General features: G+C 42.8%; 1 protein-coding gene across 3 annotated transcripts in view; it reads left to right on the forward strand.

The window, feature by feature from the left end:
- Positions 1-17,806, forward strand: part of LOC112215784 (nuclear receptor coactivator 3) — a 113,216-nt gene that overhangs the window by 71,362 nt on the left and 24,048 nt on the right. For all 3 annotated transcript variants that reach the window (XM_042299245.1, XM_024375181.2, XM_024375182.2), the window contains 2 exons: positions 13,884-13,991; positions 14,817-14,977. In XM_042299245.1, the coding sequence (XP_042155179.1) occupies positions 13,903-13,991; positions 14,817-14,977 (250 nt within the window). In that variant the 5' untranslated portion in view covers positions 13,884-13,902. The remainder of the gene's footprint in view (positions 1-13,883; positions 13,992-14,816; positions 14,978-17,806) is intronic.

Below are 17,806 nucleotides of genomic sequence, written 5' to 3' on the forward strand. Positions count from 1 at the left end.
GAGGGCAGACGTCAGCAGGTTGAAGTCGCCAAGTACGAAGAGTGGTGAGCCATCTTCAGGAAATGATCTTATCGAGGTGTCAATTTCTCTAAGGGCACCTTGGTGGGCGATAGATGACAATGTGAGTGGCTTGAGTTGGAACAGTGACAGCATGGAATTCAAATGAGGAGATGGACAGGTGAGAGAGGGAGAAAAGAGAATCTCAGTTTAGGAGGAATTAAAACCAGATGCTCTCGGACTATGAGAGAAAAAGTAATCGGATGAAGAGAGAGCAGCTGGAGTAGCAGTGTGCTCCAGGGTGATCCATGTCTCCGTCAGGGCCAAAACGTCAAGGGATTGAAAGGTAGCATAGGCTGAGATGAACTTGCAGTTCTTGCCTGTAGATCGGCAGTTCCAAACGCTGCCGGGGACCAGGAATTCCACAGGGAGAGGCGCGAACAGGTATAGAAAACATACACATGCACTATAAATGCAAAAGAATGTGGATAACCCTGGAGATTGCTCGACTCCGTTACAAAAACCTTTTTAGTACAGATATACCACATTGGGGAACCGCGTCACAGAGATTAGTCAAATGCTGTTGAAACATCAACGTAGACGGGCCAAAGAGAATTCTCCATACATAGTCTATAGTTTATTTTCATGAACTAGTATTTGTTTTCTGCCTCAGTTTGTTGCACCAGCCTGTCTGTCTCCGCTCAATAACCCTTTTTAGACATTTGTTTGTTTGTTGTTTGTTGAGTTTTTCTCTAGTATGACTCATGTTATCGTGGGAGGCTTTTTCTTCCTGATTTTTTTTCTCCGTTTTGAGTCAGAGAACTGAGATAGACTCTCTCTCTCTCTCTCTCTCTCTCATTTCTGTCTGCCCCTCCTGAGTGTGTTGTGCATTTCACTTGTGTTAGTTGAGGTGTAACTGAAGTTGTTGTGTTACCTTACACTCTTACACTCTGTGTGCACACACACACAAAGCTAGTGTTACAGATCTGTTTGAGTGGAAAGTGAGAGAATGTTCCTCAGTACAAAGTCTTTATTGCAAAGTGATATAACATGGGTTGGGTAAACAGTAACACATTTTGGCTCCCATACACAGACACATGATCAAGGTACAGTCAGACCTACCTGTGCACCCGACTCTATCTCGTGTCACTGTTCCTCAGTCTCTCTCCCTTCACTCTCCTCTGCCCGTCTTTCTCTTGATCCTCTCTCTTCTCTCCTTCTCTATATCATCCCCTCTACCTAATGCCGTCCCTCATTCTACCCCTCTGTCTTTATCCTCCTTCTCTCCTTTCCTCCCTTCCCCTCTCACTTCCTGCCTCCCTCCCTCTCTTCCTCCCCCTCTCCCTCCTGTGCCTGCCTAGCGTCATGCCTGAAAACAGCTGCCTAATGGCTCTCAAAGACACAAACATCATCAGTCATAAGAGAGCTGCTCGTTTTGGACCCATCCTCCATCTTAAATCGTTCATGCTTATTTTCTCAACACACACACACACGGCCGTGCTATTACCATGTTGGCTGCATCTTCAATCCTCGCCCCGGACAACATGTCTGCCTCTCTCTTTCTCTATTTCTCTCTCTCTCTCTCTCTCTTTCTCTCTCTCTCTCTCTCGCTCCCCCTCTCGATCTGCAAATGCCATCTCTAAACTGTATCAATAACCTATCAGTGTACTGCTACTGTAAATCAATATATTCCATGCCATATCTCACATTGTTTCTCTTTTTTTTTGGCTTGCATTGTTTATACGCTGCTGAAGCGGTGAGTTCATGTATTATCATTCTACTTGTGTTTATTTAGGGGGTAGATCAGCTTAAATATTGAAGACAGATTGTGATTTCTATCAATGTAATTGTCTGCATCATTTCCAATCCCCCATATTTAAGTGTTTGTAAATATACAGTAGCTCCAGGTAAATGTTGCAATTTTTCAGCCATTCCTGGACCTGTGACCAAAAACAAGCTACATATGGGCAGTATCAAAACAAGTGATCTAATCAAATCAAATCAAATTGTATTTGTCACATGCACCTTACAGCGAAATTCTTACTTACAAGCCCTTAAGCAACAATGCAGTTTTAAGAAAGATAGCTAAAAAATAAGAAATTAAAGTAACAAATAATTAAAGAGCAGCAGTAAAATAACAATAGCAAGGCTATATATAGGGGTTACCTGTACAGAGTCGACCGGTTAGCATACATGTGGGTAGAGTTATTAAAGTGACTTATGCATGGATAAGAACAGAGAGTAGCAATGCAAGTAGTCTAGGTAGCCATTTCATTAGATGTTCAGTAGTCTTATGGCTTGGGGTTAGAAGCTGTTTAGAAGCCTCTTGGACCTAGACTTGGCGCTCCAGTACCGCTTGCCGTGCGGTAGCAGAAAGAACAGTCTATGACTAGATTGGCTGGAGTCTTTGACGATTTTTCGGGACTTCCTCTGACACCACCTGGTATAGAGGTCCTGGATGGCAGGAAGCTTGGCCCCGGTGATGTACTGGGCCGTACGCACTACCCTCTGTAGTGCCTTGCAGTTGGATGCCGAGCAGTTGCCATACCAGGCAGTGATGCAACCCATCAGGATGCTCTCGAAGGTGCAGCTGTAGAATCTTTTTATGATCTGAGGACCCATGCCAAATCTTTTCAGTCTCCTGAGGGGGAATAGGTTTGGTTGTCCCCTTCACAACTGTCTTGGTGTGCTTGGACCATGTTAGTTTGTTGGCGATGTGGATGCCAAGGAACTTGAAGCTCTCAACCTGTTCCACTACAGCCCCGTCAATGAGAATGGGGCGTGCTCGGTCCTCCTTTTCCTGTAGTCCACAATCATCTCCTTTGTCTTGATCACATTGAGGAAGAGGTTGTTGTCCTTGCACCACACAGCCAGGTCTCTGACCTCCTCCCTATAGGCTGTTTTATCGTTGTCGGTGATCAGGCCTACCACTGTTGTGTCATCAGCAAACTCAAGGTTTTTTCTTTATTTGTACTATTTTCTACATTGTAGAATAATAGTGAAGGCATCAAAACTACGAAATAACACAAGGAATCATGTAGTAACCAAAAAAGTGTTAAACAAATCAAATGCAGTCACCGTTTGCCTTGATGACAGCTTTGCACACTCATTTCAATTAACAGGTGTTCCTTGTTCAAAGATCATTTGTGGAGTTTATTTCTTGATGTGTTTGAGCCAATCAGTTGTGTTGTGACGAGGTAGGGGTGACATACAGAATATAGCTCTGTTTGGTAAAAGATCAAGTTCATATTTAGTTCAAATAAGCAAAGAGAAACAACAGTCCCATCCTTACTTTAAGACATGAAGGTCAGTCAATCTGGAAAATGTTAAGAATTTTGAAAGTTTCTCTCATGAGAGTGGCTCTCATGAGGACCGCCACAGGAAAGGGAGACCCAGAGTTCCCTCTGTTGCAGAGGAGAAGTTCATTACTGCACCTCAGTTTACAGCCCAAATAAATGCTTCACAGAGTTCAAGTAACATACACATCTCAACATCAACTGTTCAGAGGAGACTGCATGAATCAGGCCTTCATGGTCGAATTGCTGCAATGAAACCACTACTAAAGGACACCAGTAAGAAGAAGAGACTTGCTTGGACAAGAAACACGAGCAATGGACATTAGACTGGTGGAAATCTGTTCTTTGGTGTGATGAGTCCAAATTTGCTATTTTTGGTTCCAACTGCTGTATTTTTGTGATACGCAAATTAGGTGAAATGATGATCTCTGCATGTGTGGTTCCCACCATGAAGCATGGAGGAGGAGGTGTGAATGTGCTTTGCTGGCGACACTCAGTGATTTATTTAAAGTTCAAGGCACACTTTACCAGCATGGCTACCACAGCATTCTGCAGCGATACACCATCGATACACCAGCGATACACCATCCATGCTGTATCACAACTGGCCGTGATTGGGAGTCCCATAGGGCGGCACACAATTGGCTCAGCTTCGTCCGGGTTTGGCCGGTGTAGGCCATCATTGTAAATAAGAATTTGTTCTTAAGTGACTTGCATAGTTAAATAAAGGTTAAATAAAAAAATAAAAACATCCCATCTGGTTTGCACTTAGTGGGACTATCATTTCTTTTCAACAGGACAATAACCCATCACAGCTTCAGGCTTTGTAAGGGCTATTTGACCAAGAAGGAGAGTGATGGAGTGCTGCATCAGATGACCTGGCCTCCACAATCACCCGACCTCAAACCAATTGAGATGGTTTGGGATGAGTTGGACCGCAGAGTGAAGGAAAAGCAGCCAACAAGTGCTCAGCATATGTGGGAACTCCTTCAATACTGTTGGAAAAGCAATCCATGTGAAGCTGGTTGAGAGAATGCCAAGAGTGTGCAAAGCTGTCATCAAGGCAAAGGGTGGCTACTTTGAAGAATCTGAAATATAAAATATGTTTGTTCTCTCTTTTCTGGTGGATTAAACTGAAATTGCAACCAGCCTCCTGTTGCTTGTTTTAAAAATAGCGATATTTTAGAGATGATTTAATTTGATCATTGTTGGATCTGATTTTAATAGCTAACATTTCAATGGCTATAATACATATCATGTTTCTGAGAAGTAGACGTTATTTACTATTTTACACCTAGGGTTACTGTACATAACTTTAACCCATTGTATAAGAGATCCTCCAAAATTAAAATAGTCCAGACATTTATATATAAATTCAAGTTGTACTTTATCAAAGGCCTTTTCAAAGTCAGCTATGAATACCAGGCCTGGTTTCCCAGATTTTTCATAGTGTTTTATTTTTTCCCATACTTGTTTAAATGATCTGGAATTGTGAATTAGTGAAATAATCTGTCTGTAAACAATTGTTGGAAGAATTACTTGTGTTATGCACAAAGTAGATGTCCTAACCGACTTGCCAAAACTATAGTTTGTTAACAAGAAATTTGTGGAGTGGTTGAGTTTTAATGATTCCATCCTAAGTGTACGTTCACATTTTCAACCAGTACATTGATACGTGTATTTTCCAATGGGGCTATACATTTGGGTGAGGTTTTTTTCTCTCGCCTAAGTAGCCTCGTTTCGCTGCCAAAAATAAAATCTAGTGTTCAGCGAAATAACAACAAAATGTCAAATACAGGTAGCCTAATCAAATAATTAACATCCAATCACATTAACCGTTACGCTCTCGCGGAAATTCCACTAACGGTCCGTATGTAGCCAAACGTAGCTGGCGCTCATGTTGGTATCTGTACTGATGGCGCAAAGCCATGACAGGGAGACATAGTGGAGTGGATACTCGCATGCAAGCAGTTGCTCCCGACGCCACTTGGCTACACTGCAGCATCCACCGAGAGGCTCTTGCTGCCAAGGGAATGCCTGACAGCTGGAAAGACGTTTTGGACACAACATTGAAAATGGTTAACTTTGTTAAAGCAAGGCCCCTGAACTCTCGTATATTTTCTGCACTATGCAATGATATAGGCTTTTACAACATACAAAGTGCGCTGGTTATCAAGGGGCAAAGTATTGACACGTTTTTTAAATTGAGAGACCAGCTTAAAGTTTCCTTTACTGACTATAATTTTCACTTGTCTGACCTCTTGCATGATGACGAGTTTCTCACACGACTGGCCTATCTGGGTGATGTTTTTTCTCGCCTGAACGATCGGAATCTAGGGTTACAGGGACCCTGTAATCTGCCGTATGTACATATTCTTTATCCCCTTACACTTGTGTCTATAAGGTAGTAGTTTTGGAATTGTTAGCTGGATTACTTGTTGGTTATTACTGCATTGTCGGACCTAGAAGCACAAGCATTTTGCTACACTCGCATTAACATCTGCTAACCATGTGTATGTGACAAATAAAATTTGATTTGACAACATTGAGGCTACGATTAAGAAGTTGGAGCTCTTCTCTGTCTGCATTAACAAGGACAACACACAGGTCTTTCCATCATTGTCTGATTTTTTGTGTGCAAATGAACTCAAGCTTACGGACAATATCAAATGTGATATAGTGAAGCACCTGGGTGAGTTAGGTGCGCAATTACGCAGGTACATTTCCCGAAAATGATGACACAAACCACTGGATTCGTTACCCCTTCCATGCCCTGCCTCTAGACCACTTACCGATATCTAAACAAGAGAGCCTCATTAAAATTGCAACATGTGAAAATTTAATTTAATCAGAAGCCACTGCCAGATTTCTGGATTGGGCTGCGCTCAATGTCTTGGCCTTGGCAAATCGTGCTGTTAAGACACTGGTGCCCTTTGCAAAAATGTATCTACGTGAGATTGGATTCTCAGCCCTTACTAGCATGAATACTAAATACAGGCACAGACTGTGTTTTGAAAATAATAATAAATCATTTTGTATCCAAGATGGCGTAGCAGTGCAGACGTTGTTTGTCTTTCTCCTGTGTAAATGCGGTCTTTTTTTGGTCTTTTTTTGTATATATCTAAATATATTTTCAATCTCTTTTTCCATTTTTTTATTAAATATACCTTCCGGCAACTGACCTCACCCAATGTCATACGGATCTGCTATTTTTAGACCTTATAGCCAGAACCTCCATCAGAAGCTAACCAGCTAATTAGCTACTAGCTATTTAGTCATTGTTAGGCACTGCTAGCGGCCTTTACCTTTTGCACAGACACCAGCCGCTTTTAGCCTGGATAATACATGCCAGCCTGCCAGTATCGGACAGTTTTTCTCCACTACAACACCGGATTATTGCCGTAAACCCTGGACTATTACTCCTGATCATCCCAGCTAGCTGGCTGCCACCGAGTGGCCCAGCCCGGAAGCTAGCCTTGAGCCAGGCCCACCTCCCGGCCTGCTCAGTGGACCCTATGATCACTCGACTACACAGCTGATGCCTCCCGGATTCTTCACTAACACGACTAGAATCCACTACACTACCGGATTCTTGCTGTAAGCTCTGGACCTTTGCATCGGATCATCGCTGCTAGCTAGCTGCTACCGAGTGGCTATAGTGGCTAACACCCTTGTCCCGAAGCTAGCACCAGTTAGCTGCAAGCCAGGCGCATCTCCCGGCTAGCAAACAAAATTTCTCCAGCTACACTACCTCTTTTGCCAACTGGCCTGGAACCTTTGTCGACACGGAGCCCCGCCGTTCCATCACGACTGGTCTGCTGACGTAATTCCATCCATTGTGCCCTCAACCGGCCTTTTCCGGACGTCGGCGCAGGCGCTTCTACTAGCCCCGCCTGCTAACTTTTTTTTTTAAAACTCCATGTCTCCCGCTTGCTAGCGTAGTAAAGACTACCTAGCGGCTTCCCTGTTTCATCTATTGCTGTTCACTGGACCCTATGATCACTTGGCTACTTGGCTGATGCCTGCTGGACTGTTCATTAGCTAACTCTCCCAATCAACACCTGTGATTGCTTTATGCCTTGCTTTATGTCTCTCTCTAATGTCAATATGCCTATGTATTCTGTTGTTTACGATAGTTATCATTGTTTTAGTTTACTGTTGAGCCCCTAGTCCCACACAACATGCCTCAGATACCTCTTTTGTCCCACCTCATACACATGCGGTGACCTCACCCAGCATAACTAGTGCGTCCAGAGATGCAACCTCTCTTATCGTCACTCAATGCCTAGGTTTACCTCCACTGTACCCGCACCCTACCATACCCCTGTCTGTACATTATGCCCTGAATATATCCTACCACGCCCAGAAATCTGCTCTTTTTATTCTCTGTCCCAAACGCACTTGACGACCAGTTTTGATAGCCTTTCGCCGTACCCTCATCCTACTACTCCTCTGTTCCTCGGGTGATGTGGAGGTTAACCCAGGCCCTGCGTGTCCCCTGGTGCTCTCATTGGTTGACTTCTGTAACCGTAAAATGGTGATGGTTTGTAGTGTGATTTTCTTTACGGTTCCGTTGAGGTACTCAAAACCGTATTATAATCTCCCACCATAATAATTGAGTCATGTAAACTCAATAAATTATTATATATTTTCATCATTTGGATATAGATTAATAAGACAAATGTATTTATAGTCCAATAGCATATTTAAAAGGATCCACCTTCCTTGTGGATCTGTTTCAACAGTTTACAAATTCGGATCAAAATGATTGTTAATTAATATATCATCACCCCTTTTGGGATTCTTTGCCCATGGGAGAAATATATTTCACCCCCACTCCACGTCATTTTCCCATACAACTTTGTCTACAGGTGTAGAATGAGTTTCCTGTAAACAAAATATATATTATATTCCTTCTCTTTTAGCCAGGTAAAGACTGATTGTCTTTTCTTATCTGTAGTCAAGATTTAAGACTGTGATTTCTTATCTGCTAAGCCACTACAATTCTAACTAGCTGTATTTATTTCACCACTTATCATAATGAGATGCAAGTTTTGATTATACTTAGCAAAGTAAATGTTTGTCAACTTACTATTAAGAAGTACCATGATAATTGAGCGTCCATATAGCCGTACCATATTTACACTGTTAAGCATACTGTGGCTGCAACTAAGTAAACCTCTACTTGTCCTCTTAATATTCCACCTGCTAAAACCTCCCCCTCATCCCAAGTTGGGTTGTCATCCCAGTGACTGGCTGACCATCCCTGTACACGGGGATCCTAGCGTCTTTAACCCTTTGACGCATACCAACACACGGGTGTGATCATTCTACAGTGGTCCCGGCAGCATAACCTCAAACCGGTGTGATTTAGAACGCTTATTTGGAACGTCCAGTTTCGATTGACACAACAGTCAACGTTTGAGCTGGAAACTCAGAAACATTTCGCAGACACAATCCTTCGAACTTTATGTCCTGAACGTGACCAGTTTGTTTATGTATGCAATGTTCAGACATTCACAGAAGTGGCGACAGCATAACACAATCATCCAAACCGGAAAATGTAGGCTACATTAGTCCTAGCGCTAACTGAGGAAAGATTTGACCTAAAACAAGCAGTCAAATTTAGCTGGGGGGAATAGTTTGTGCTAGACTGGGCAAATGTCTGCGTACTTTAATCTGGGGAGGTGTTTGGGCTTTCATCGAAGAGATAAGCTTGTCCGGTTCAGTAAATCCTCAAACATAAATTGTCCGCAACAGTGAAATGGGCTAGTTCATTGTGAATTCACGAGGTGGAACACACCTCCATTCAAATTGTTGTTAGAAAAAAAACATTGTTAGAAAATAATTTCAAATTGACAGCGCAGGTTAACTGTCCTGTTGCGTAACAATCACATTTTGGAACAGTGAGTGCATTCTGACAGCATGCACTTAAAAAAACTCACTCTGGGGCCATTAGAGATATTTGGAACTCACATGTGAAAAGGTTAAGAGATAGGGGCCCATCCTTTAAAAAGAGCACATGGTGTCACCTACAGTACAGAATCAGCTCCGCTGTCACGTTCTGACCTTAGTTCCTTTGTTATGTCTTTGTTTTAGTATGGTCAGGGCGTGAGTTGGGTGGGTTGTCTATGTTAGTTTTTCTATGATTTTCTATTTCTGTGTTTGGCCTGGTATGGTTCTCAATCAGAGGCAGCTGTCAATCAGAGGCAGCTGTTTTCTATTGTGTTTCGTGGGTGATTGTTTTCTGTTGTATGTCTGCACCAGCCAGAACTGTTTTCGGTTGTTTCTCTTTGTTATTTTTGTTATTTCCGTGTTCATTTTAATAAATATGGACACTTACCACGCTGCACCTTGGTCCTCACCTTCTTCCACCATCGACGACCATTATATCTGCAGCAAACATAATTTCTAATGTTTTGACCTCGGTTGTACTGTATCATTATTAAAAACATTATTGAAAAATATCTATACATATAAAAATCTTGCATATCTTAATTTCTTCCCACAATTGACGATTAATGTGCATAATAATATAAGCACTTCTACGAAGGATCGTTACCTATAACAAGGACTGGCAGTAGAAATTCATAGATTTTGTCAACAGATGTGGGATGCATACACTCGACTCACCCCACCCCTCTCAAACAAACAGCTCTGCCCCTTACTCCCCTTCCACCTATAGATCGACCTACAGATTTAATTAACCAATATCTAGTCCTAGCTAATGGAGCTCCGATAAACCCCTTCCCCCAACACCCACACACACTGGTCCTCTGTTGTGACCCATCTTCCCAAGCACCTCTGTGTGTCAGGCCTTTTGATTATTCTGTGAAGGCAGGGCCACAATAATAACTCCCTTCCCATGGGTTACTGCAGCCAGTGTTTTCAGCACTGCCACCCCCTGGGTGGGGTATTCCACCAGAATTCCAACCGGCTAGGTACAAGGTCGTCAAGGTTCTCATTAGATTCTTTGAGAACATCCTTGTATATTATGCTCACCCATCCGGGGCTTTGGCTTTTGGACCTACCCTGCCAGGCAGGCTCAAATTATTGACTGGACGATATGGCTTTAGTGGGTCTCTGACCACCTTCATCTTTCTGTCATGGCTGCGTAGGCTAGTTGCAAGTAGGCCTATAAAACAAAACTTCTCCTTAGTGGGTGGGTCGCTCAGGTTGGTGTCTAGAATGTAGGGTTGGCACCATTCCATCATGACAGGACAAAAATAAACCAACTATATATTTTAATTTGAAAATGTATATCCCATATCTGCGCAAAAGCAACCATTTTCCTTTCTCATTCCCTTAACTCATCACACTTCTAATCACAAAAAACACACAGGCACCCCATCTTCCTACACGCCTGCACTCCCCTCGCATATACACCCTTGCATACTCACATACTGTGCCTTTTATGTCCTCTGTCGTGTTTTTATTTCTACCTTGTTGATTCCTGCCAAATTTCGGGACTTGGGTACTTTGTGTTTCAGTTCCTTATATTTGGGGATATTTTATTTCATGTCCTATTTTTTATCTATTTATAAATACTATACATAAAAAAATGTAATACAAATTATTTTGTTGTGTTTGGATTTTTTGGGGGGGGCAAATGGAAGTAAGCAGAATATTAATTGAAAAAAGAAAAAACAGAGTTTAACCTTGGACTCTAATGTGGGAGACCTCACGGCCCACATGCCAGTAACTACAGTAGGAGCATGTGGAATGGATGAACGACAGACAGAGGAAATATGGAGGGAGGCTCACTCGGAGAGAGAGGTGGACGACAACTTCATCAACGTTTACTTACACTCATTGTAGCTCTCTGGAGTCGTGGCCTGTTTCTCCCAAAATCGTCCTCCCCTTCCCATCCCACCCTCTCTTCCCCCCTGTACCATACCCAGTAACCACCACAGCCCCCATGCTTCCCAGTGTGCCACCAGGCCCCAGTGTCTTTGGTGTGTAATTGACTTTACTCCCTGCACTCCTCTGGAAGAGCGGGTGGATGGGTGTCTCACGCCACACTGGAGGTGACCCATTTCCCTGGGGCATTCAGCAGCCCTCCTAATCAGTCATCCTCTGGGGCCGCCTCATTCACTGTAATTAGAACGCTGGAGCCATCTCTCTCTCCCCCTTTCTCTCTCTTTCTCACTCTCGGTCTCTTTCTCTCTCTCTTTGAGAACTCTATCAATAGGCAGGCAGGCATGCAGGCAGGCATGATCAGGATTGATGGAAGAGGGCTTCAGTTAAACCCTTCCTTTAGCTCTAGTTCTAAGCGCCTCCTCTGAGCTCTCCACTGCCTCTCTTTAATCCCTCCCCCTTTCCTCTCCACCTCCCAGACAGACAGACAGATAGGAAAGCAGGTAGGAGAAGGGAAGGGTTGACGGGGATGGATAGATTGAAGGAAACACGCATGGGAGGGAGGGAGGGAGAGAGAGGAAGAGACCGAGGGTGGGACTGAGTGAGCGTGTTCTAAACAAAGCTGCTTGTGAAATCCTCAGAGTGAAACCTTTTTTTTTTGCCACATAACCACGTGTTTCCCTACATACAGAGCTACAGTATGACGCTTCCCAATTAAGGTCAATGTTGTTGTCTGGAGTGGAAACCAATATAGTACTGAGGGAGGAGGAGCATCACACCACCTTCCAATGTCATGGAGCTCCATGGGCTGCTTTTCCATTTGATTGATTTCACATTTAGACTTGTTCATTTAGGTCAGAGATGGGCAACTGGCTGGTTGGGTGGTTGTGGCCCGCAAGGTGCGATTTTGAAATTTGATTGTGCATCATCAGTTTTTCTCTTATGTCGGTCGCTGATAGTCACTCAATTAGCCCATGTCAGCTAAAGTGTTTTAGATTGGTAAGTTAGTTTAGCGGCCCGCTATCTAAACTTGTAGTAGGCTTAATCGTGGAATTACCGACCGGGGGCCCCCATTGATTTTGTTAGTCACTCTTACTCAGATATCATATTTAAAACTGGAGAAAATGTCTCTCCGCCCTATGACAAAATGTGTAGAATTGCAGGAAATGAACAACGACAAAAATATGTCTCTCCGCTGTCAAAGAGGGGGGTTGCTCAAATGTTTTGCTGGCAAGGTGGGCGGTTATGGATGTGGGTACGCAGACCTGCGAGCCACTGCGGCCCCTAATTATGAGTTCAGCCATTTTTTTATGTGGCCTCCACCCCCATCAAAGTTGTCCATCCCTGATTTAAGTGATGTTGTCAGACCAGCGGGCATGATCGAATGAATAGGCAGGGTAGAACGTCTGTTCACAAGCCATTTAGGTGGGCTATCTTTTTAGAACGTTACAGTGCACTATTTGGCACAGCTGGGATGACAAGGCAATGAACGCACTCTCTTTTATTTTGTCATGCCAATCGAATGTCCTTGAAAATATTGAAATTGAAATCCAACTGATTGATAAAGATTACTCCTAAGAAATATTACAAACAATATCTGCAAAACAAATGGATAGAATTATAGAGTAGAATGGCAACACTGTTCCTTTCTGTCTGGTGGCTTGCTTTTCTATTCAGTAGAGGCTTCATGCATGTCGGTCAGAGGGTAACCATGTAATCAATGGAATAAAAATGATGCACTTGCTGGGAAGGTTAAGAAGGGCACTGGAGTGTGGTTCTCCTCCTGATCGTGCACTGCATACCTCCTTTTCTTCTCTCATTCTTCTAACCCTCCTCTCCCTCTTGCTCCCTCCCCTTCACTACACTTTTCCATCTCCCCTCTCTGCCTCCCTCTCTCCTCTCCTCTGTTTCCACTGCTTGGGACTCCCTAAAAACACACCGCTCCGACCACAAGTGACTTTTTGTAGCCTTAACCTAATACTTCTGACCTGCTGTATCGAAGCGGTGTGTTTGTAGGGGATCGCCACTGATCTCACTCTCTATCCTCTTGCTCTCATCCCCCCCCATGTCCCCTCCCTTTCTCTGTCTCACCTCATTCACTCCCCCTCCTTTTGCATTCTCTCCCTCTGTACCCTCTTCCTCTCTCTCTCTCTCTCTCTCTTCTCCCTCTCTCTCTACCTTTCTCCAGCGTCACTGGTAAATAAATGGACCAATCAGCGTGGACTGTCAGCTTCTCCTTTCCTCCCTTCTCTTCCTCAACCCTCCCCGCCCCTCTCCACCTTAGACAGCCTACATTCCTGTAGACCGAGTGAGATGCATTGTAGGAGACAGACTGCTGTCTAACAGGGTTAGTCGTGCAGCGTGTCTTACTGTCAGAGACACTGCTAATCCTTGTGTGTCTGCGTGTGTGTGCGAGGTCATACACACACTCTACCCCGAGAGGAGGAGGCAGACGATGCAATATAGATTTTTCATATTGTGCCAATAGCATGATTTGCATAAGAGTACCCTGGAGGTTGGATATTTAGCATAAAGCTTCTCCTACACGTCTGTGTGTGTCTCCCTCTGAGTTTGAGTATCATCCACAGCCATAAGGTTAGATGTGTTTATATATGGAGGTTTCCACACCTTCTCATTTCTTCCCCACCCAGTTACATTAACAAAATCTTATTGACCATCCCTCCCATTATCTGACCTGTGGCTAAGCGTGTGTGTTTGTCCTGTCCCTGTCAGGTGCTGATATGTGTACACGATGAGTGGACTGGGGGACAACTCCATGGAGCCTTTGAGCTCGGAAAACCGAAAACGCAAGCTCTCCACCTGCGACACGCCCAGTCTGGGGTGAGTAGGGGGCTGGCGTGAGGCCATGCGATGGGGGTATTTGGGGATTTTCTTTTTTTTTATGTAAAAAAAAACCATACAAGTGCAAATCTATTTTGACAAGTCAGATACATTTTTGTTCATACATTTTATGAATCAACTTCCAAATTTACATTAAAACAGGGTGTATAGTCTTTTTAATGTAGCCTACTGTAAGCCAACCCTGGCTTCTGAATCTGGAGATCTCTAGTAGTTGTAATCATTCACATTAAAGGTATCTAGTCTACACTACAGTTTGAACCAGTTTACAACCGGTTTCACAATGTTTGACCATTTTGATTATTGGCTGGGATATTGAGTTAAGCTCAACATTGACCTGTTGGAAATCGGTTTCTTTTTAAATAGTCTGAAAACGCATCCTCAAAGTCAAGACAGGTAGAGTGTGTGTGTGTGTGTGTGTGTATGTGAGAATTAATGCATACATTCATACCTGAACTAGAGAATGGTGGTCACGTGGAATGAGCCACATGCCCGAGAATGCTATATTGTAAATAACACAATGACTGCTCAGATTCGCTTACCATGGACATGTAACAACAGGTTATTTGGAAATAGGCCAACTTTCTTGAAACGTTTTGCAATGGAAAACAAAAACAATTATTTCTCATTGGACAGTTTCAGGTAGCCCCTTCCTGTTTCAGTCCATTTTCTTGTGTTTGAATACAACCCTGATAAAACAATGGTAAATAATGTTGGTGAATGCCGGTAGTAATACACAGTAGTAATACACAGTAGTAATACACAGTAGTAATACACAGTAGTAATACACAGTGTCACCCCCTGTAGGTGTGAGCGAAGGCGGCGGGAGCAGGAGAGTAAATACATTGAGGAGCTGGCCGAACTGATCTCTGCCAATCTCAGTGACATCGACAGCTTCAACGTCAAGCCAGACAAGTGTGCTATCCTCAAGGAGACGGTGCGCCAGATCAGACAGATCAAGGAGCAGGGTGAGTAGACACACACACACACACACACACACACACACACTGCAGTGGTGGCTAACCCATTAGTAATATCTATCACTTTCAAATCAAATCCCATTTTATTTGTCACATGCGTGTACTCCTTACAGTGAAATGCTTACTTATACAAGCCCTTAACCAACAATGCAGTTTTAAGAATGCAGTTTTAGGTAAAAAAATACAGATAATTAAAGAGCAGCAGTAAAATAACAGTAGCGAGGCTATATACAGGGGGTACCGGTACGGAGTCAATGTGGAGACTATATACAGGGGGTACCGGTACGGAGTCAATGTGGAGACTATATACAGGGGGTACCGGTACGGAGTCAATGTGGAGACTATATACAGGGGGTACCGCACGGAGTCAATGTGGAGACTATATACAGGGGGTACCGGTACGGAGTCAATGTGGAGACTATATACAGGGGGTACCGGTGCGGAGTCAATGTGGAGACTATATACAGGGGTACCGGTACGGAGTCAATGTGGAGACTATATACAGGGGTACCGGTACGGAGTCAATGTGGAGACTATATACAGGGGTACCGGTAGGAGTCAATGTGGAGACTATATACAGGGGGTACCGGTTGAGTCAATGTGGAGACTATATACAGGGGGTACCGGTACGGAGTCAATGTGGAGACTATATACAGGGGGTACCGGTACGGAGTCAATGTGGAGACTATATACAGGGGGTACCGGTATATATACAGGGGGTACCGGTACGGAGTCAATGTGCGGGGGCACAGGTTAGCCGAGGTATTTGAGAAAAATATTTTTTTTATTTTGTCATTTTATTTTGATCCCCATTAGCTAATGCCATAACGTTAGCTAATCTTTGTGGGGTCCAACACCAATTATCAAGAAATGACAAACAACCACTATCAAGACTTCATAAACATTCAACATGTAGACAATACAGATAATTAAAATACCTGACAGGAAACACATTTAACATTCAGTTGATACTTTCTATTTCCTGTCCAGGTATATGGTCTATCACATTAGATGTTCTTTCTATTTCCTGTCCAGGTATATGGTCTATCACATTAGATGTTATTTCTATTTCCTGTCCAGGTATATGGTCTATCACATTAGATGTTCTTTCTATTTCCTGTCCAGTCATATGGTCTATCGCATTAAATGTTCTTTCTATTTCCTGTCCAGGTATATGGTCTATCACATTAGCTGTTCTTTCTATTTCCTGTCCAGGTATATGGTCTATCACATTAGATGTTATTTCTATTTCCTGTCCAGGTATATGGTCTATCACATTAGATGTTCTTTCTATTTCCTGTCCAGGTATATGGTCTATCACATTAGATGTTCTTTCTATTTCCTGTCCAGGTATATGGTCTATCACATTAGCTGTTCTTTCTATTTCCTGTCCAGGTATATGGTCTATCACATTAGATGTTCTTTTAATTTTTTTCTTGAAGGTGGATTTACTTTTTGCCTGAGAAATATGGATTGGTAAAGAGTTCCATTCAGCTATAGCTCTATATAAAACTGTAGATTTAAGGCGATTTGTCCTTGGCTTGAGGTGTTTTAGCTGCCGTGAATTTGCCTGTCAAGTTTGGTGGTTATGCGTGTTGCTAATATGTACTAATTGGACTGAAAGATATATATATATTTTTTTTTAAATATAACATTCCTAAAGAAAATCAGAAGACTAGATAGTAATTTGCTTTTAACGTGAAGACATGAGAGATTCTGATGCATTTTAATATATTCATTCGGTTAGAACAATGAAGAGCTAATCTGGCAGCCCTGTTTTGAGCCATTTGGAGCTTTTTCAGATCTTTCTTTGCTGCAGATGACCATATAACCAGACAGTACTCTAAGTGTGATAGGACCAGGGATTGACCATATAACTGGACAGTACTCTAAGTGTGATAGGACCAGGGATTGACCATATAACCAGACAGTACTCTAAGTGTGATAGGACCAGGGATTGACCATATAACCAGACAGTACTCTAAGTGTGATAGGACCAGGGATTGAATCACCTGATTGAGAGTGCTAGATGTTACATACTCTGAACATTTTCTTGTAACAGCAATTCCCTTACCCATCTAAATAACAATATTGTCTTTGTATTTTGACCATGATAAAGCTGCGTCCAGTATGACGCCAAGTAGTTTTTTTTTCACTTGCTCTATATGTATTCTATTCATTGAAATTCAATTGGGGGTCATCAGCAAGCATATACCTTGAACCAAATACAATACATTTAGTTTTAGAAATGTTCAACACCAATTTGTTCATATCAACCCACTCAGACACCATTCTTAGTTCACTGCTCAGGACATCTGTTAGCTCATTACATTCTGATGCTGCACTATACATTGTTGAGTCATCAGCATACATGACCTCTCTTGCTTTGTTCATTACTGAAGGTAAATCATTAGTAAAGATAGAGTAGAGCAGTGGGCCTAGGCAGCTTCCTTGAGGAACTCCTTGAGGAACACCACAATATATGTATTTACTACACTTTTTGTCTTCTCCTGGATGGATAGCCTTCCATCCAGGATAGAGCTGTATCCGTACAACCATAACATTTGATTTTTCCTAGTAACAGTTCATGATCAATTACATCAAAAGCAGCACTGAAATCCAGCAACACTGCACCAACTAACCTCCCAGCATCCATACTCTTAAACAATCATCTGTCATTTGTGCTAAGGCTGTACTCGTAGAATGCCCTTCTTTGTATGCATGTTGGAAACCCGTTATCATGCCATTACATGAGAAATAATCCTTGATTTGTACAAATACAATTTTTTCCAATAATTTACTTAACACTGGCAGCAA

The sequence above is a fragment of the Oncorhynchus tshawytscha genome, linkage group LG16 (genome assembly GCF_018296145.1).
Source record: "Oncorhynchus tshawytscha isolate Ot180627B linkage group LG16, Otsh_v2.0, whole genome shotgun sequence".
NCBI lineage: Eukaryota > Metazoa > Chordata > Actinopteri > Salmoniformes > Salmonidae > Oncorhynchus > Oncorhynchus tshawytscha.